Source organism: Ovis canadensis, chromosome 1 (assembly GCF_042477335.2).
Source record: "Ovis canadensis isolate MfBH-ARS-UI-01 breed Bighorn chromosome 1, ARS-UI_OviCan_v2, whole genome shotgun sequence".
Lineage (NCBI taxonomy): Eukaryota > Metazoa > Chordata > Mammalia > Artiodactyla > Bovidae > Ovis > Ovis canadensis.
This window is the reverse complement of record NC_091245.1, coordinates 233,701,080-233,723,611: the sequence shown is the minus strand read 5'-3', so window position 1 is coordinate 233,723,611 and position 22,532 is coordinate 233,701,080. Positions and strand designations below refer to the sequence as shown.

The 22,532-nt window shown below is 39.2% G+C and overlaps 1 protein-coding gene across 2 annotated transcripts in view; it reads left to right on the top strand.

Moving 5' to 3' along the window:
• LEKR1 (leucine, glutamate and lysine rich 1) overlaps window positions 1-18,176 on the top strand; it is a 235,091-nt gene extending 216,915 nt beyond the window's left edge. For both annotated transcript variants that reach the window (XM_069561843.1, XM_069561835.1), the window contains one exon: window positions 14,708-18,176. In XM_069561843.1, coding sequence (XP_069417944.1) covers window positions 14,708-15,121 — 414 coding nt within the window. In that variant the 3' untranslated portion in view covers window positions 15,122-18,176. The remainder of the gene's footprint in view (window positions 1-14,707) is intronic.
• Window positions 18,177-22,532: the final 4,356 nt, after the last annotated feature.

Here is a 22,532-nt window from a genome sequence, read left to right as displayed (position 1 = left end):
TGTAACAGGAAACCACTCAGAGATGAAATTTTTTTACATGCAGACTTTGGAAAGAGACAAGATACTGAGCTGGAATATAAATGATCATAGATCATTACTGGGAAATAGAAAGGGATTGTAGCAAAAGTAAAGTTACCTTGGGACATGGCTGAGGGCAGGCTTCCCTAGAAGTTAGACAATTACAACTGAACTGTTAAGAGTAAATAATTAAGACTGCTTCTCTGTTTAAGAATGCTAAAGGCCAGAACATTCTTATTAAATTGGAAATGAATTAATACAAGTGATAGGAATTATGAGCCAGAAAGAACTGAGGTTGTTAGCATGTAAAGTAAAAAGTACTACTTTTTGTCACCATGCATTCCAGACACTCAAAATTTCTCAGGTTCTGGAGGAAAAAAGCCTCATTTAAGTGGAGAATAAATTCCCATTTGAAAGAAGGTAAATTAATAGTCTAATAAGAAAGCTAATTAAAGAGAGGAAAACCCCACTCTCATTCAGGAGGCCAGAAAATAGGTATGACTTTGTTTTTAATTGTGTAAAGAAAGTTCTCAAGGATAGGAGGAAAGCCATAGCCTCCAAAGGGCAAAATGGATATTCCTCCATGGAGCAGGGATTAGTGGAGTGCTGCCACAGAAACAAGGGTCAAGAAGGTGAGGCAACAAAAGGTTCAGGTCAATAAGAAGAGAAAAAATAGGAAGTAAAACTATATGGGAAATTTAAATGTAAAAAAGGGGCTCCTGAAATTCTTTACAAGGAAAAGACACAGACATCAAAAATTGGAACAGTTTAAAAAAAATAAGAAGCCAGAAAAGAAACATAATATGTTAGAGAACAGGACAGTATCATTTTAAACCAGCTTAAAATAGATCCCATGCTTTTTGCTGCCAGTTTTTCTTCCTTACTAGCTCCATATGAGCTCTACCAAGACAGTGTGGCTCCATTGTTTGGGGCCTTGGATCCAAAAGGAGAATGTGAAAAACAGATCAAAGTAAAGCCAGTACAGAGAGTTCAATATTTTTGTTGACTTAAAACTATAGATAAAGAAAACATAAGGGGCAGAAGTTTTAAATTTCCCACTTCCTATAGTTATCTAATGAAGATGAAAGATATTCAAAAATAGAAGGTAATGCTTTTGGTTAAACATAAATGATTAAATGCATATGTTTATCTCTGCATCCATCCCCAAATACCACTAAAATGACACTAAATTAATTAAAAGTGAATAAATACATAAGGTAAAAAGAACAGGAAAGGAGATGACATTTGATGAAAAAAATGTTGACCAAAATTTGGAAAACCGAAAGTAAGGTATGGATGAGAGATAATCAGCAGGCTATGGATATTGAAACCTAATGCTTGTGGAGAGTGTGGGAGTCCATGGAATCCTAAAAAGGAGCAAACCCAATCACATTACAAAGGCTCACCAAATATCTCTCAAAGTGGGAGAGAAGAGTAGATCTGAAAACAGGGCTGTTTGAATGTTTTTTAAAGGTGCAAACAGATGCTTAGATGCCCTCTGCAACCCCAGGCAGCCTCCACCTACCATCCTGGCAGGATACTAAAGGTTTACACTCTAGAAAACCTGAATGCAAGAGTCTTTGGACTTGAGGATACACAAAAGTGGGATATGATATAAGGCAAGAGCTAGAGTGAAGGTCTGTATATTTCAGGGTGAGACCTCCCAGTCCCTGTCACCCACTCACTTCCCAGAACACAGACAACCAAGCTTATATATCAATACCCAGGAAATTGGAGGAGCCCTCTGTGGTAAAATGAGCTAGCTCAAAAGAAGATACCTCTGGCTTAGGAATAAACTTAACCAATGAATTGAAAGACTTATACACTAAAAACTGTAAGACACTGATTAACTGATTAAAGAAAGTTTAAAAAAAGAAAATACCTCTGGGTGCCAACAACTATTAGTACCTCTGAACACTAAATAACTTTTAATTAAAAGTTATATGCATGTCCAATGAAACATATACCAGTAAACAATCCCTTACCTAGTAGGCACACAGAGTTTCCAGTAACATTTTGAAGACTCATTTTTAAGCACAAAAGTCAAAAATAACCTATCATTTGAGGAACACTTCTAATATGAAAGACAGAATCAGGATCAAACAAATAAGCAAAAAAAGAACAATGTGGGAAGAAAAAGTGTCAAAAAAGAGCATAATTCATATCCTTAGAGACAAAAGAGAAGATATTATATCTATGAAACGTGAACAGAGGGCTATAAAAAGAGAACAGAAATGAGTATCAAAGTACAAGAACTGAAATAAAAATATAATATTTGGCTTAAATGATAAAAATGAAGAAATAACACAGAAAGTAGAAGAAAAGGTAACAAGATGGAGAGAAGAAAAGAATATTAGAGGATCAAGCCAGGATATCTAATACTTCATTAATAGGAGTTCCAGAAAGAGAGAACAGAGAAAATGGAAGGGAGAAAACTATCCAGGAATTAATCTACTCCAAAAATAAATTTTCTAAGTACTGAAGGGGATTTCTATATTGAACAAGTCCACTCAGCATGATGGATGGCAAAGCAAACATACCAAAGCACTTCATCATGAACTGTCACTACTTTAAGGATAAACATAAGGAATTAAAAACATTAACGAAAATTATTTCCAATCTAGGATTCTATATCTTGCCAAATGATCAATTAAATGCAAGCGTCAAAGATATTTTCAGACATTCAGTTCAGTTCAGTTCAGTCGCTCAGTCATGTCCGACTCTTGCGACCCCATGAATCGCAGCACACCAGGCTTCCCTGTCCATCACAACTCCCAGAGTTTACCCAAACTCATGTCCATTGAATCAGTGATGCCATCCAGCCATCTCATCCTCTGTCGTCCCCTTCTCCTCCTGCCCCCAATCCCTCCCAGCATCAGAGTCTTTTCCAATGAATCAACTCTTCGCATGAGGTGGCCAAAGTACTGGAGTTTCAGCTTTAGCATCATTCCTTCCAAAGAAATCCCAGGGCTGATCTCCTTCAGAATGAAGTGGTTGGATCTCCTTGCAGTCCAAGGGACTCTCAAGAGTCTTCTCCAACACCACAGTTCAAAAGCATCAATACTTCAGCTTTCCTCACAGTCCAACTCTCATTTCCATATATGATCACTGGAAAAGCCATAGCCTTGACTAGAGTAAGCGTCTTTTAATTTCATGGCTGCAATCACCATCTGCAGTGATTTTGGAACCCAAAAATAAAGCCTGACACTGTTTCCACTGTTTCCCCATCTATTTCCCATGAAGTGATGGGACCAGATGCCATGATCTTCGTTTTCTGAATGTTGAGCTTTAAGCCAACTTTTTCACTCTCCTCTTTCACTTTCATCAGGAGGCTTTTTAGTTCCTCTTCACTCTCTGCCATAAGGGTGGTGTCATCTGCATATCTGAGGTTATTGATATTTCTCCCGGCAATCTTGATTCCAGCTTGTGCTTCTTCGAGCCCAGTGTTTCTCAGGATGTACTCTGCATAGAAGTTAAAAAAGCAGGGTGACAATATACAGCCTTGACCTACTCCTTTTCCTATTTGGAACCAGTCTGTTGTTCCATGTCCAGTTCTAACTGTTGCTTCCTGACCTGCATACAGATTTCTCAAGAGGCAGGTTAGGTGGTCTGGTATTCCCATCTCTTTCAGAATTTTCCGCAGTTTATTGTGATCCACACAGTCAAAGGCTTTGGCATTGTAAATAAAGCAGAAATAGATGCTTTTCTGGAACTCTCTTGCTTTTTCTGTGATCTATCAGATGTTGGCAATTTGATCTCTGGTTCCTCTCTGCCTTTTCTAAAACCAGCTTGAACATCAGGAAGTTCACATTTCACATATTGCTGAAGCCTGGCTTGGAGAATTTTGAGCACTACTTTACTAGGTGTGAGATGAGTGCAATTGTGTGGTAGTTTGAGCATTCTTTGGCATTGCCTTTCTTTGGGATTGGAATGAAAACTGACCTTTTCCAGTCCTGTGGCCACTGCTGAGTTTTCCAAATTTGCTGACATATTGAGTGCAGCACTTTCATAGCATCATCTTGCAGGATTTGAAATAGTTCAACTGGAATTCCATCACCTCCACTAGCTTTGTTCGTAGTGATGCTTTCTAAGGCCCGCTTGACTTCACATTCCAGAATGTCTGGCTCTAGGTGAGTGACCACACCGTCATGATTATCTGGGTTATGAAGATCTTTTTTGTACAGTTCTTCTGCGTATTCTTGCCACCTCTTCTTAATATCTTCTGCTTCTGTTAGGTCCATACCATTTCTATCCTTTATCCAGCCCATCTTTCCATGAAATGTTCCCTTGGTATCTCTAATTTTCTTGAAGAGATCTCTAGTCTTCTCATTCTGTTGTTTTCCTCTGTTTCTTTGCATTAATCGCTGAGGAAGTCTTTCTTATCTCTTCTTGCTATTCTTTGGAACTCTGCATTCAGATGCTTATATCTTTCCTTTTCTCCTTTGCTTTTCACTTCTCTTCTTTTCACAGCTATTTGTCAGGCCTTGTCAGACTGCCATTTTGCTTTTTTGCATTTCTTTTCCTTGGGGATGGTCTTGATCCCTGTCTCCTATACAATGTCACAAACCTCCGTTCATAGTTCATCAGGCACTCTGTCTATCAGATCTAGTCCCTTAAATCAGTTTATCACTTCTACTGTATAATCCTAAGGGATTTGATTTAGGTCATACCTGAATGGTCTAGTGGTTTTCCCTACTTTCTTCAATTGAAGTCTGAATTTAGCAATAAGGAGTTCATGATCTGAGCCACAGTCAGCTCCCGGTCTTGTTTTTGCTGACTATATAGAGCTTCTCCATCTTTGGCTGCAAAGAATATAATCAGTCTGATTTCGGTGTTGACCATCTGGTGATGTCCATGTGTAGAGTCTTCTCTTGTGTTGTTGGAAGAGGGTGTTTGCTATGACCAGTGCATTCTCTTGGCGAAAACTCTATTAGCCTTTGCCCTGCTTCATTCCGTACTCCAAGGCCAAATTTGCCTGTTACTCGAGGTGTTTCTTGACTTCCTACTTTTGCATTCCAGTCCCCTACAATGAAAAGTACATCTTTTTTGGGTGTTAGTTCTAAAAGGTCTTGTAGGTCTTCAAAGAACCATTCAACGTCAGCTTCTTCAGCATTACTGTTTGGGGCATAGGCTTGGATCACAGTGATATTGAATGAACAAGATCATTCTGTCATTTTTGAGACTGCATCCAAGTCCTGCATTTCGGACCCTTCTGTTGACCATAATGGCTACTGCATTTCTCTAAGGGATTCCTGCCCACAGTAGTAGATATAATGGTCATCTGAGTTAAATTCACCCATTCCAGTCCATCTTAGTTCACTGATTCCTGAAATGTCGACATTCACTCTTGCCATCTCCTATTTGACCACTTCCAATTTGCCTTGATTCATGGACCTAACATTTCAAGTTCTTCCGCAATATTGCTCTTTACAGCATCGGACCTTGCTTCTATCACCAGTCACATCCACAGCTGGGTATTGTTTTTGCTTTGGCTCCATCCCTTCATTCTTTCTGGAGTTATTTCTCCACTGATCTCCAGTAGCATACTGGGCACCTACTGACCTGGGGAGTTCCTCTTTCACTATCCTACTATTTGGCCTTTTCATACTGTTCATGGGGTTCTCAAGGCAAGAATACTGAAGTGGTTTGCCATTCCCTTCTCCAGTGGACCACATTCTGTCAGACCTCTCCACCGTCTGACCCGCCCGTCTTGGGTGGTCCCACACGGCATGGCTTAGTTTCACTGAGTTAGACAAGGCTGTGGTCCGTGTGATCAGCTTGGCTCGTTTTCTGTGAGTATGGTTTCAGTGTTTCTGCCCTCTGATGCCCTCCTGCAACACCTACTGTCTCACTTGGGTTTCTCTTACCTTGGACGTTGGGTATCTCTTCACGGCTGCTCCAGCAAAGTGCAGCTGCTGCTCCTTACCTTGGACGAGGTCGTGCCTCCTGGTACTTCCCTTGCAGTCTTTCTCAGGAAGCTCCACAATGAGGGAGTAAACTAAGAAAGGAGAAGACACAGGAATCAGGAAATGAGCATTCCAACACAGGAGAGAGGTTGTGGGAATCCCCAGGACCAGGACGATTGTGGGAAGAAATCCAAGGATGACAGCAGTGCAGCAGACTTAGAGAATAACCAGACTGAGTTCAGTAAAAGAATGGCAGATTTTTAGAAGTATGTCTCTGAGGGAAAAAGAAAGAGAATGGATAGATTACATGGAGTGCTTCAATGTGTTGAGAGGATATTTACACTTCTGTAAGTAGATTTGGTGAAAAATTGTTTATCAACACCTAGAAAACTAAGCAGATGAATAATGGGATAATAATAAACTCCAGAAGGGAACTGTGAAAGAAAGGAAATGTAATCATAGTACACTGCATGGCTAAGGTGTACATATACTTATATACTATAATCATATAAGGTGGAATATAGATTTGACTAAATTGTGGTAGAAATTGGGAAGGTTTTTCAATAAAATTGTGATAGGAGCCTCTCCTAAGGGAGCAGAAACATCTTCTAATGGAAGGTGAAACAACTGTAAGGAAGCTAAATCTTCATCTTTCATTCTATGAAATCAGTAGATAATGACTTCAAAATTGAAAACCATGAGGTAGCTATATAATAACATTATTTAGGACTATGGATATAAATATCATTAGAAACAGCTTAAAAACCTGAAAATGATTATTCCTAGGAGGCAGAACCTAAAAGTGTGAAGAAGTAAATGCTTTATTTCATTATAATATTATAGTATTATTTTAATCTTTAACTATGTATAATAAACTAATTTTTTAAAATAATTTAAAATAATGGAAAAGAGTAAATGATATAGAGGACCTGACAGATAGGGAAGCAGAGGAAAGGATAAAGGACAAAGTTATAGAAGAGAATACAGGAAAGTTATAAGTACAGCAAATAAACAACAGAATATGAAACTTAATGAGATATTTTTTAAGATTAGAGAAAATTTTAAAATAAAGACAAAGCAGATTCTAGCTTAAATTTTAGTAACAGGTACCTGAAACATTTCTGTTTATTCTTCAAGTACAAACAAAAGGAGTACTCTTCAGTGAACCCACAGAATCTACATCCAGCCTAATATAGCTGGTTGTTTTTGTTTTTTAATCTTTTTCTACTGAAGTAGAATATATATATACTCACATACCTACATATATATGAAGTGTTATATTCGATGGGATGGTCAGAGGTCTCTCTGAGAAGATAATATTCAAGCAGACCTGAAGTAAGAAAAAGAACATTCCAGACAGAGTGAATAGGAAGTGCAAAGGCCCTGTGGCAAGAAGCATCCTGGGAACCTTTGAGAAACCACAAGGAAGTCAGCAAGCATTGCTGGAGCTTAGTGAGCAAGGAGGGCGTGGTAGGAAGCAAGGTTGGAGGGGCCAATTCATGTGGAATCTTTGAAGGCGTTAAAGACTTTGGACATCTTCCAACTTTGGCTTCTCTTCTGAGCATCCCTTGGACTACAAGGAGATCAAACCAGTAAATCCTAAAGGAAATCAACTCTGAATATTCATTGGAGAGACTGATGTTGAAACTGAAGCTCCAATACTTTGGCCACCTGATGTGAAGAGCCAACTCACTGGAAAAGACCTTGATGCTGGGAAAGACTGAAGACAAAAGAAGGGGGTGACAGAGGATAAGATGGTTAGATAGCATCACCAACTCAATGGACATGAATTTGAGCAAACTCCAGGAGACAGTGGAAGACAGAGGAGCCTGATGTGCTTCAGTCAGGAGTTGCAAAGAGTCGGACAAGATTTAGTGACTGAAAAACAATGAAGACATTGGATTGTTGGACTTCCCTGGTGGCACAGTGGATAAGAATCCACCTGCCATTGCAGAGGACACAGGTTCAATCCATGATCCAGTAAGATTCCGCATACTGTGGAGCAACTAAGCCCAGGAGCCACAACTACTGAGTCTGTGTGCGCAACTACTAAAGCCCAGGCACCCTAGAGCCTGTGCTCCACAACAAGAGGAGCCATCACAATGAGAGGCCCTCACTCCACAACTAGAGAGTAGCCCTTGCTCACTGCAACTAGAGAGAGCCCATGCACATCAGTGAAGAACCAGTACAACCAAAAATAAATAATTTTTTTAAAAGATTTTGGATTGTTTCCTAGGTGTGGTGAAAAGCTACCTGGCAATGTTGAATAAGGGAGTGACATGATTTGACTTATTTTTAGAGAATCACTCTGACTACTGCGTGGAAAATAGGTTGAAGGGGGCAGGGCAAAATGAAAGCAGAAAGACCTATTACAAGGTCCTTGAAAAGGTCTAGAAAAGCATTGTTGGTCATCATCATAAACGAGGTGACAATTGGCCAGATTTGGTATATATTTGGTATATATTTCCTAGGTGGAGGTAACAGAAGTTGCTGATGGGTGGGATGATGAAGAAGGGTAAGAGGGGTCAAAGATAACGCCAAAGTTTGGTGTCTCAACAACTGAGTGAATGAAAGTGCCATTACTAAGATGGAAAACACTAGTTAAGGAGTACAATTGGGAGGAATATCAAAAATTTGATTTGGGACGTGTCAACCTTAACATATCTGTTAGATATCCAAATGGAGGTGTTGAATGGACAATATGTTCAGGGATGACCGAGGAGAGATACTGATTTCAGAGACATCCACACATCCTAAGCCTTGGAACTAAATGAGGTCACCCAGGGCAAGGACTCTAAGGAATGAAAGTGTCTAAAGAAGGGAGCCTGCAACTTAGACTCACAATCTCCTGTACAAGAATTTTGATTTCAGATAGGTTTTGAAATTCAGTTTTGAATTGTTGAAAGTTAATAAGATGCATATGCTCCTGCAGATCCAGGGTAGCCTCTCCATTTGTTGTTGCTGTTGTTTAATTGCTAAGTCATGTCCAACTTTTTTGAGACCCCATAGACTGTAGCTCACCAGGTTCCTCTATCCATGGGATTTCCCAGACAAGAGTACTGGACTACGTTGCCATTTCCTTCTCCAGGGCATCTTCCTATCCCAGGGATCAAACCCACGTCTCCTGCATTGGCAGGTGGGTTTTTTACCACTGAGCCACCAGGGAAGCCCGTGAGTTTTAAAATTTTTGGTGTTGTCAATATTTTCCAAATGTAAAGTGAAAGTGAAAGTCCCTCAGTCATGTCCAACTCTTTTGAGATCCCATGGACTGTAGCCTGCCAGGCTCCTCTGTCCATGAAATTCTCCAAGCAAGAATACTGGTATGGGTTGCCATGCCCTCCTCCAGGGGATCTTCCCAACCCAGGGATCAAACCCAGGTCTCCTGCATTGCAGGCAGATTCTTTACCATCTGAGCCACCAGGGAAGCTCCAAATGTAAAACCTATTTAAAAAAAAAAAAAAAGAAGGCCTATTTATTTAGGAAATGTTACTAACATATCTGGTAAGGATGGATTTATGTAAACTCTAAGATTAAATTTTAGGAATACATACATTTGAAAACATAAATAGCTTTTCTGAAAGAAGAATATGCCTAGTTTTAGGATATGCATTTGTTTGTATATTTATTTGATATAGAGAAAAATGGCACATGTTTCTCTGGTAACTCCATTTATGAGAAATCAGTGAGTCAATTAAAAAGTGAGTAGTTCCCTGAACCTAATAAAGAGAACACTGAAGTGTCTTCCAAAGAGTAAAGGGGTAAATGGAGGCTCTCTGCCTTCCAGCTTCACAGGAACAGGGGCAGATGGGGTGGTGGGTGGAGAGGGGCTGTTCTGAGGGGTAGGGACCTCAGACCAAGGGTCTCCAGTCATGGAGAGGGAGATCCAGGCAAAACTGTCTTTCACGTGTTGGAGAGTCAGCCCTGGTATGGAGTATGGATGCCAAAAATTTGACAGAATGAGAAAAATATGGAGAAACTGTTTTTGTTGTATCTAATTAATGTTAATTAAGTCTCAACTAAAATTAGCTTACTGACTTAGAAAGTAAATCCTGAACACTATGTCTTCATGGCCTCTTCCTCTCCATTCTAAAATCTGCTCTTGAAGGCTATCAGTTCAAGGGACTATCGCCCTCCGTCTCTTCTGTTTTAGTATGTGTGCCATGGTTATTTCAGTGTCCATTATGTTTGCAAGCATAGAAAACAATTTTAAGAACAACCCGCCTAACATCCATTTTGCTTCTTTCCTGGAAATTTATTCAGATTCTCCTCCCTGCCTTACCAAAAGGCCATTTCCACTGCAGTGTTTTGGCTGATCAGATTAGTTGAACAGAAGTCTTAAATGGAAGGTTGGGCACATCCTTTGCTAACACCCACTCATCTTTCTGGTTTCCACACCTTTTCCACAGAGTCTCTTTCACCTCAGCTCCCCACCCAGTTGGCCAGCCACCCACTCACCCTGGGAGAGATCTAGTTTGGGTTGGTGGAAACTGTAATCTGATCACTGCATAACTGGTTCAGACCTCACTGGGTATAAAGCATGAACAAAGACACCCATCTGTGCTGCTTCTTCACTGAGAACTTGCTTTCCTGGCATGTTCCCCCCAAATTATGCCAAATACAGCGGATTGCCATCACAAATGGAATTCTCACCTTCAGAATGATCAAGTTATCCAGCAAAGCCTTGCCTTGCTTCTTCCACTGTGTTTGGAATTGAAAGCAATCCAGCTGTCTCTAAGGATAAAAAAGAAAACAAACATAAAAATAAACCATTCTTACATTACAAAGAGTGGGGGAAATTGACCATTTTTTTTAATACTAGAAATTTCATACAGATGGTGAGCTAATTTATATTTTCATTTTGACATTTATTTTCCCAGTAGGAGTGCAATTAAGCCATATTTTAAGTCTGTTCAGCGTGGCCATCATCTGAAAATATTGTAGGCATATCTATAGATAATGTTCTCACCCAACTGGCATGGGTTAAGGACTCAGGAATGCTAGCTCCCCTTCTCCTCGACCACCCCAACCAAGGGGCACTTGGGATATGAACCTGCTGCATGAAAATTGACCTCCTGTCCTTCCTTCTTCCTATCCCTCCCCACTCAGGGCTACTTTCTACAGAACTGGCAAAAGGATCTTCCTTTATTGTAAATTTGACCATGCCAGCCCCTGCTTAAATAAATCTTTCAAGACTGCATATGGCCCTCAGAATTGAGTTAAAACTCTACTATTAGCAGGTTGTCAAAATCATCCTTGATCTGATCCTGCTTGCTCTCGCTGCCTCAGTCCTGGTCTCTCCACTTCTCTGCACTCTGCCCCGGAGTCATACTAAGCCATGTACCTTCCCAAGATGTGACTCTCCTTCTCTCACTGCCGGGCATTTGCATCACTGCCCACTCTGCCTGGAAAACCCACTGCCCGTCTTCATCTGACTCATGCCTTCTATTCCATTTTGACTTACAGTTTAGTTGCAATCCAGTGATAACACTATTTTGCCATATTAAAATGTGGCCAAAGATGCTTTTACCTAAAACTTTTAGAATGCTGTAGCTTCACTGATTATTCTTGTATTTGCCCATGATTTTCAGTCTTACTGAACATGTTCCATCTTAGATATTTTCCCATGTTGTTCAATGAAAATAGATATTAAAATTCCGCAACAACCTAACCTGACAAAAACATCAGCAATTCCATCTACCCACAAGTAATGATTCTTTTTCACATATGGAACTTTCCACTAAAGTATCTCACTGACTCTGGCCACATCCATGTGTGCTCCTGTCATGCCCTGTCACATACACTCCAACTCTGAAACAGCAATCCCCCAAACTTGATATGTTCTATTTCATTTATTTATTCCACAACTGAATAAATTCTAACACCTGAACTACAAAATTGAGTTATAATCCAAATGTTAAAGAAGGTGGGTAATATTAAGTGTCAGAGGAGATACAGATATTGTGAGATTCATCTGAGATGTCTTAGTGTTTACAGCAAAGACAAAATAGTAGACCTATCTTTGGATCCTATTCTCAGTTTAGAGGTTCTCTCAATTTGGGGAATAATAAAAGAAAGAGAATTTTTCCTTTGTTCTGGAAGCAAATAGCCTCAAAGAAGGATGAGTTCCAGAGCAGAGGGCCCCAGACCAAGGTGGTCAGCAGTGCTTCCAAAATTCAGTCTGGAGTTGGCAGGTACTTTGCTCCCACTGTACTTGTTACCGGGACATCTTTGGGTTCACTCCATCTTTTCGTTTTCTCCTTCAGTAGAGTTTCTCCTTGCCTGAAATGGCTTTTGAGTAACTTCCTTTGAAGATGTTTTCCACAGAGTACTACTCCTTTCCTTTGAGATTTGAATTTAATTTTGTAAGTGGATTGAGTTTTCTTTTCCTTTTAATGAGAGCCCTTGTTGTCATATCGTCCATCACTTTATCCTTCCATATTTGTGCACCTTTTATTTGTGTCACCCATTTATTGACCACGTTGTTAACTTCTATAATTTTTTTCTTTTATATATTTAAATAAAATTAACTCTTTCCCATAGCTTTCTTATTCGAGGAAATTTCTATACTAATTTATTTAAGGCCTCATGAATCTAACCACTTCAATACATTTTGCCTGCTTACTCTACTAGTAGACAAAAAACAAAATGCATTGATGATTTTCCCTTTTAAAAGAAAGTTTAAATATAGAAAAGTTGGACAAAACCAGATGCAATGTCTTACTGTTTTTTATTGCTTCATTGTTCTGGAACAAAATGGCCTCTGCCTGCTTGATATAATTAATTAGACCCTTAATTTAGGCATAAGCAGCTTGGAGCTGGCTCTAGCGGCAAGCAGGGGCCCCACCATTTCAAAGCTGGGTTACTCTCAGCAAATTACAAAGCACGTATGGGCTTCAGTGTCTTTCTTGGTCAAACATAATTGTTGGGAGCAGAAAATGAGAAGACACCTAACAAGGCACTTTATTAACCTCTTCTCTAGCCCTCCTTCTCCTGCCTTTTCAACAAGTATTTCAGGAAGAGTTAAGGAGAACCAGATGATAAAGCCACAAACACCATCCTTGGTCTCCTGTTCCTTAAAAAAAAAAAAAAATTAACTGAAATTGAGTAACTAACCCCTATTTTTTTTAAAAAAAAATATGTGAATATGTGGATCATGTATGTCTACTGCTGATATATGTAAATAACGAGAGTTTGTTTGACCCAGACGTGCCGCTGATTTTATAGAATATTAGTGTGCAACTGTTTATCTGGAATTGCTCCATATTCTTCAATTTTGATTACCAAATTTGGAATCGAATGGAGTTCTGACTGTAATCACAGGAACTCAAATACAGGAAGATGCTACTTTCCCTGATGCTTTGTTTTTAGTTCTCCTGACAGCAGATTAGTCAGTAAGCACTTAGGAGGATGCTTTCCACCGAACGTCAGCCTTGGGAATGCCTTGGCTGATTTTTACAAACAACCTAAACAGGTAGAAAGTCATTTTCAGGTGAAGAATCCTATAGCATGATCACTTTAACTGTAGTTACTTATTTGGATATCATTTTCTTTCTTTTTAAAAAATATTTATTTGTTTCTTATGACACACCGACTCTCTAGTTTTGGCTCCTGGGCGCCAGAGTGTGCAGGCTCGGTAGTTGCTGCCTGTAGGCTTAGTTGCTTTATAGCATGTGGGATCTTCGTTCCCTGACCAGGGATGGAAACTGCATCCCCTACATTGCAAGGCAGATTCTTAACCACTGGACCAGCAGAGAAGTTCCTGGATACCATTTTTAGTTATTTACTTTTCAATCTCTTTTCTGAGATCCTGCAGACATGAATGTCAGGACATTAGGGAGATCCAAGACCCAATTTTTACCATGGAGCTTGAAGTAATTTTGATGAATTCCATAGATGAAAGATGGCTATCATTCTTCAACTAGAAATGTAGAGTCTCAATATTTGAAGAAGTTGTAATGATCTCTAGTCACATATTTGAAGTTTATATTTGCTCCACTACTTCCCAGTCAAGTGAGATTCAACCCTTCAGAGTATCCTTAGACAGCTCTGGCTACTAAAAAATTATTGTGTCTCTTTAACCCCCATTGCTTCTACCCTTGGCTCCAACCTCTGTTGGGGATGTAAGAAGCAGCTCTACTCAAACTTACAATGGTGCAAACTTCTTGAGAGAAGGAACTACAACCACTATAGCTTCTAGTAACTTGATATGTGATTGCTGAATGAAGTTCAAAGCAGATTTTGTTCTTCATTTTGATATATATCTCACAAAAGAGCAAATCATCAGTATATTTAAGTTCTGAGAAAGCATCACATAAAATCACTGATTTTATTATCTAAATGCTACAGCTGATATATTTTATTCTCTCAATTTTCTAATTTAAGCAGTTTTTATCTGTCTTATGTACTGTCTTATGTACCTTCATTATAAAATAGCATAATGACACTACAGATATTTATTAGACGTCACATGTGTAGGACAGACTGTCTCAGGCACAGAGGAGTTGAAACCCTACTGAAGTAGGCATTCTGGGTTCCAGCACCACTAACATCTGAGTGACCCTGATTCTTGATTCCTCTTCTGCAAACTGCAAGGGTTGAACCAAATATTCTCTTAAAGTTCTTTCCATCTTCACAAGCCATTTGCATTTTTGACTCATTTGTCCCTGTCAGAGAACACAGACCTCTGATTTCCAGTTCAATTATCAATTTATATTGCCAATAACTGTCCATATGTCCACTATTAAAAGCTATGGCTGCTTTTTCTTTCCTTTTTCTCATTTCAGAACACTTTTCTTCAGGAAACAGTGCGTAGAGAGTGTGAAGAACGCTTTGAACTGACGGAGGCTTTAAGTCAAGCCAGAGAACAACTCCTGGAGCTCAGGAAGCTGAGCGGACAGTTGCCACTGTCACCGTGCTCCCTCAGCCAGGGCAGCCTAACCTCCTCTGCTGCAGCTGGGAGTGGTCAGGGAGAGAGAAGGCTTGCAAGACTGAACTCTGAGAAAGTAATCAAAATCCCTGGCCTGCCTGGAGTGTTGAAGCCCACCACTTCTGCAGCCTTTTCTCAGCCCAACAGGGTCAGCAGCTTAGGTTTGCCCACAGTCCCCCAGCCACATCCTCCCCGGGGTCGACCATCTTCAGTCAGTGAGACCAGGCAGAGACTGGCTGCTATTCTGAGGAGGAGACTGAGTCAGCAGTGATGGAGCCGAAGTCAGGGGCAACTCCACACAGAGTCTCTATCTTTCCTGGAGTCCAGAGCCCCACTGTAATTAAGAATGACAAACTACAAATTATTACTGCAGATTGAGAATGCATACTTAAGGATATTTTTAACAATTGGACAAGCTAATGAATTGTGAAGCCACATTTTCTAAGAGGCCCTTGAAACTGCAACAGATAATGAAGTTGTTGGTATTCCAGAGACCCAATCTCTGTATTTATGTATTGTGTGTTTCGATGTGCTCTATGAATTTGCCCTTTTAGAGATCATAGGTAAAATTTTTCACCCATAGCATCTTTTCTACTTTTTTGCACTATTACAAGCAGATCTATTTCTACACACACACACACACACACACACACACACACACACACACACACAAAAGATTATATTGGTTTTGTTGGTGTTTATTCATTTGTGTGTTGAATTGAATAGGTTAAATAGATGAAATTAGCATTCCAAATAGCAAATGAAAGGACTTTAGTCCTTAATTTAATCATTTTCAAACTGCTTATTAGTTCAAATATTCACAAACTTCATCATCACCAAATTTTCTCTATTTCACCTCACAATCTAATTGGTTAATCTAATTTCTTTTTAAGCAAGGTCAGATGTAATGATAGGTAATCTTCAGGAAGACAAAAGGACAACAACTCCTGTTCAAGAAAAAGATGGGTTATTTCTAAAACTATGGAGAAGATTTTAGATAACAAGGAGCCTAGCCATGAAAGTATTATTTGGTAGAGATTTTCTCCATTACATGCTCTCTGGTACTCCAGGTCAAGTTTTGGGTTTAACTGGTATTCAGTAGCTATTGTGTAGAGAACTAATTCAAGACAGTTTAGTAGAGGCACATAGTGCTAATTTGTGATTCAAATTTTATTACCCCTGAAAATGGTCATCTTGTTAGCATGTTTTCTATTTTCAGAGTGAAAAATTAAAACCAGAAACCAGACCAACTATTTTATATAATCATAAAGCTTTAGGTTCCTCCTGTTTTGTAAAAGGCAACTCTTTACCTTATGCTAGTATTTGTCTATCCTTTTCTCCATATAATAAACATGTATTTTTCTTCTATAACTGATTTTATTCAAATCTTTCATCTGACTGCATCATGGATTCCCAGGCTTCTTACTCTCAGATTAGGATGATACTAACACATGTGAAATATGGCACATCAAACTCTCTGCTGTTTGGCCACCATGTAGATGAGAGAATCTAAAGATACCTGGAATCCCCCCCATGTGCAAAAAAAAGTGTTACTAAGCCAAATCAAGTCTATCTCCAGTTTTTCAAAGGATTGTTATAATCAATCCTTTCAAAGGATTGATCTAATCTAGGATGTTTCCAGAAAAGGCAATGGCACCCCACTCTAGTACTCTTGCTTGGAAATTCCCATGGACGGAGGAGCCTGGTGGGCTGCAGTCCATGGGGTCGCTTAGAGTCAGACATGACTGAGCGACTTCACTTTCACTATTCACTCTCATGCATTGGAGAAGGAAATGGCAACCCACTCCAGTGTTCTTGCCTTGAGAATTCCAGGGACAGAAGAGCCTGGTAGGCTGCCATCTCTGGGGTCTCACAGAGACGGACACGACTGAAGCCACTTAGCAGCAGCAGCAGCAGCAGCAGCAGCAGCAGCAGCAGCAGCGGCAGCAGCGGCAGCAGCAGCAAGGTGTTTTAACCTCAAAAACGTCCACATCAGGTCCATTAATTTCTCTGACTAGTTTAAGTGAGCACATCTTGTGTAAAGGCTTACAATGCTTACTTTTGTTTTACAGGGATTAGCATACTTACAGTGCATTAGACAGAGAACATATCATCTAATGGTGGTGTGCCAGAGAGGATCTTAGAGGTCACCCCCAACAATCTTTATTTTTGCCAGTTTATTCATGTTTTATTGACGATTATATGCTCAGGCCTTGACTGTGTACTTCTACGGTGGGTACGGCTGCTCCTTCCAGTGCTGCTTCTTGGTCTTCAGGTTCTTTTCCTGCTTGTTGAAGCAGTGGTGCATGGCACAGATCAGGGATTTATACTTCTTGCCCTGAGAGAATTTCCTGAGGTTCACTTTCTGAGTCTGGTTAACAACAGTGAGAACATGGGCGGTGGACTTGCTAGGAGACCCGGGTTCGATCCCTGAGTTGGGAAGATCCCCTGGAGAAGGAAATGGCAACCCACTCCAGTATTGTTGCCTGGAGAATCCCATGGACAGAGGAGCCTGGCGGGCTACAGTCCACGGGGTCGCAAAGAGTCGGACACAACTGAGCGACTTCACGCACTCACTCACTCACTCAGGTCTTGGAGAGTTTGGAAGCCTCACCACCTATCGCTTTAGCGACGTGCCCCTGATACAGCGCCACCTTGAGGTCCTCCGTTGTTTCAGCAGTTTCTCCCTGCTGCCAAGGTCTCAGGACCTTAATCTTAGCCACGGTTGTACAGGAGGCCGCAGATGACTTCTTTCAGGGAAAGAGCAACAGTCTCTTCACAAATAAGAAATAGATGCACAAAAAAGTCTGACTTGGGTACGGTGATTCAGCTAGTTAATGACTGAGCTTTCCACCTCACTTTTCCACTTACCAGAGAATCCCAAATCTCCATCTGACTTTTGTCAGAAGCTAATGAACTCAATTTTTAAGCTTAAATCTGTATGAAAAGGAAGCTTGACCAAAGGAGGAATAATTATAAAGTAATAAGCGGAACTTTAAGATAAGTGTGTATGTAGTAAGATACAAAATGTTGTTAATATAGCCCCTAATATTTTCTTGTATGATGCCAGCAGTACTCATGCCACACTCTGGAGAGCACTCCACCAGACCTCAGTATTTCTGATCTGGTGTTTACATGTTCAGATTACAAATACTCATGACAAGGTGGATGGCAAAAGGTAGTGGAACTTTTGGTGAAAGCACAAGAGAGAGAGGGGGGTTCAGGATGGGGAACACGTGTATACCTGTGGCGGATTCATGCTGATGTATAGCAAAACCAATACAATATTGTAAAGTAAATTTAAAAAAAAAAAAGAGAGAAAAGAAAAAAAAAGCACAAGAGAATATTTGGACATCAGTCTTTGTTATCATATTTTACATGCTTTTCCACCGTCTTGCAACTTCAGCTCTCTCTTCAGGAACCATGTGTGTGTGCATGCATGCTAAGTCACTTCAGTCATGTTCAGCTCTTTGTGACCCCATGAACTGCAACCTGCCAGGCTCCTCTGTCCATGGGATTCTCCAGGCAAGAATAGTGGAATGGGTTGCCATGCCCTCCTCCAGGGAATCTTCTGAGGGTTCAAACCCAAGTCTCTTATGTCTCCTGCATTGGCAGATGGGTTCTTTATCACTAATGCCACCTAGAAAGCCCATGGAGATACATTTGGGGAGGGGGGTTCCTGCCTTGGGTCTTCGTTGCAGCAGGGGGATATCTTTGAGTGCAGGCTCTGGGGCACTTGGGCTTGGTTGCTCCGCAGATTGTGGGATCTTAGTTCCCCAAACAGGGATCAAACCTGCATCCCCTAGATTTTTAACCACTGGACCACTAGGGAAGTCCTCCCATAGGCTTTTCTAAAGTGATATAAAGACCATGCATGAAAAACCTGGTTTGTTGGTTTGTTGTTAACACTCTTGTTTTACAATGAGTAACTGGGTAAATATCACTCTGAGAATAGAATCATGATCTTGCAGTCAGGCTGTATTATATTCCACAAGTATGTCAGAGAGGTAATTCCATGGATAAATAGAGATAATATTTACATTTATTTCAACCTAGACCATTTAAAGCCGTCCAAGTTGTGTGCGTATATCTTTTGAAAAAGACACTTCGAGAAGAGAATAGCATTAGAGTATGTAACTTAAGGATTAAGAACACATTCAAATCTTCCTTGATTTTCACACTGATTAACTCCTGGCATGAAAAAAGTATCAGGAATATTAAGAAAGTAGTGAATATTATGACAAAATAGGGGTCTCAAATGCATATAATGGATATTAAGTCTAACAGTTTTAATTTCTCTATAAACATACATGTTCCATAACCTCAATGGAAGAATTTATAGGTATCTAGAGAAAAGAATATCATAGAAAATATTCCTTAGAAAATTATAATATTGTTTGTTTTTTTCTTAAACTAGGATTGGTAGACAAAGATGGGAGAATTCTTCTATAGTTAACAGATTTCTCAAGCAATTATTTTTAAAGTTTATTGATCTAAGTGACTATATTTATAGTTAGAACTATATAAAAGTTATATGTTCTGGTTGACTAGAAGAGATATTAATATTGAAAATTATGTTAGACTAAGATCTTTTAACTTTCTATTCATCTAAAGTTTTATAGTATATTAGTTATAGCTCATTGCTTTTAATTATGCAACAAAATTTCTCGTTTTATTTTTTTAAGTTATTACAATTATTATAATATTGTACTAGTAGACCAAACTAGTATCCTAAAAGGGTTAATTTTCTGAAGCTGAAAATTCCTAACCATTATGTTGACTTTTACTGAGCACAGAAAATCAATTTGGTATGTGCCCAAAGTTCACAAATCCTATAATAATTGTGGATTATTTTGCTTTCATGTTTTAAGAAAATAATTAATGTACACTGTATCTTACACAGGACAGTTTTAATGATCTCAAACCATGATAGACAATAATGGGAGCATTCCTAAGGCAGTGCTTGTGGAACCTTAAGGAAGAAATTCTACTTATTCTTTAGAAAATATTAACCCTTTGATTTCTGGTTCCTCTGCCTTTTCTAAATCCAGCTTGTACATCTGAAAGTTCTCAGTTCACATACCGTTGAAGCCTAGCTTGGAGGATTTTGAGCATTACCTCACTAGCATATGAAATGAGTACAATTGTGCAGTAGTTTGAACATTCTTTGGCATTGCCCTTCTTTGGGATTGGAATAAGAACTGACCTTTTCCAGTCCTGTGGCCACTTCTGAGTTTAATAATAAACTGTGAAGCCAGTATAATTGTGTTACATCTGTAGAATATGAAATAAAAATTATTCACCTTTGTATATTCTGAATTAACAGAAATTTTTAGCAAATTTTTGAACGTTAGTTCAATCTGAAACACACTAATCCTATAACAATATTTCATGATCCAGAAAGTTGAAAGTTCTCTCTCTTCTCTAGCATATAGTATAGTGCTTTATATCCATTAAGTGAGCAAAAAATGTGCTAAAAATCCTTTACCTTCATATATATATATATATGAATAACTAGATCACAGAGATTATGTAATTTGTTCAAAATAAACACTACATAAGACTAATGCTGCAGTTTCTGAGTATCTTGACCCATAGATGAATACTTAGCCCATATTATATATTCACTCTTTTCTTCAACAGATATGGAGAATTTAAAAAGCGTTATGAAAGTTACAAAGATAATTAAGATATACTACAGAAGCCCAAGAATTGTATAATGGAGGGCAGTGAGGAGCCGTGTGTAGAAGTTATAATATAGGGAGGCAGGTGTAAGGAAGAGTGTGCCATATGAGTTCAACTTCTTGGTGGAAGAATCAGGGAACACTTTAGGCAAGAATTGGAATTTACAGTAGGTCTTAAAGAATGGAGTAGGGTTTTATAAAAGAAAGTATACCAGGTAGAGGAGATATGTAATCAGAGCTGTAGATGTGTAGAAAATACTTGGTTAAGGGAAGAAATGGGAACCTGGAAAAGGCAGATTGACCCCAAAGCATGAAGATGTTGAATAAGAACTCATCACAGAATTTTGACTAGAAGTGGCATGCACTTTGTTGAAATTTGGGAACATTGCTCTGGCAGGGCTGAATAGCAATAATTATAGAGTGAAAAGGCGAGAATTGGAACACCAGTTGGTAGATTAGTAACGTAGCCTAGACAAGAGTTAATGTTAAGTTCTGAATAAAGATGTTGACAGTGGGAATAAACAGGAAGCAGCTGACTCAGATTCTATTCAGAATGGGAAAGAATTTGTTCACTGTTAAATGCACTTTGAAATCATACCAGCCATTGCTGCTTAGCAGTGGTGCAGTGTTTGAAATTGGTTCTAATTAAAGGAACATGCTTTATTTACAAATATTACAGCTTCTCTGAAAAATGTGAAATAATAGGAACTACATTTTTACTTGGGCAACAGAAAACTAACCCACAGACAGATTCATTAGTCATAAGAATTCTTAAAGCAAAATAGAAATCTGATTAGTGTTCTAGGAATTATGAGAGAAGAATGTGGAAAGTGACATGAAAAATAGGTATCATCTTGGCTCAAAGAATGCACAGCACACTCAGTGATGAACTTTGGGAGTGATACAATGCAATAAAACGTTTTTCCAATTTTTACTAACCATTTATGAGGGGAAATACAGAAAATAGCAGCCAAAATAAAAATAAGAATTATCTTAAATCCTTAAGTTTTACATTTCTAAAGGGACCTGACCCATCACCTGGTCCAGATCTGTAATTTTACAGAAGGAGATAATAGGTCCCTTAGAGGTTAAATAATTTTACATTCTTTTAGCTGCTTGACAGCCAACTTGATGAGAGAGCCTGGGCCTCCAACTGTTGGCCACCTCTAGAATGAAAGAACAGTATCAGTGCTCTAAAGTTTTGCTACCTACAGTATTCCAGCAGGATCAGTGTCTCCTGGGAGCTTATTAGAAATGCAGAATATCAGGCCTCACACTCAAATTTGCTGAAAGAAATCTGATTTTAATGGCTCCGATGGCTCAAACAGTAAAGAAACTACCTACAGGAGAACTGGGTTTGATCTCTGAGTCAGGAAGATCCCCTGGAGAAGAAAATGGCAACCCACTCCAGTATTCTTGCCTGGATAATCCCATGGACACAGGAGCCTGGTGGGCTACAGTCCATGAGGTTGCAGAGTTGGATACAACTGAGCAGCTAACACTTTCAGGTGATTCATATACATGTTAAAGTATGAGAATCACTGCTCACAGTGGTGCCATTGCCCTGGCATATTTCACCTCTGCAAGCTACGTGTTCGTGTTGGATAGAAATTGCCTCGTCATATGCAGCTCCCTTATACCTAATCTAAGACCACCACCGCCCAACCATGTGATCCCATTCAGCACCTCAGCTTCCAATGCACTCAAATTCTACTTCTTTGCCTCTTGACTGTGAATCTGTAACTGTCCAGGAAAACTAGTGAATTAAAGGAAATCAATACTCAGCCAATATTCATAAATATCTTATGTCATCACCCAAATTTCTGAGCCTGCAAAGAACTAAAAATTTGTTATTTTTGAAATTCCAATAGAAATATTTTGATCATTGGCAAGTCATTGAATAACCTTACATTTTAATCTCATAATAATATATACTTAGATATATGATTCCCAAAAGAAAATTTGACAATGCTGTTTGTCTTTTGAGGCTTCTGAAAC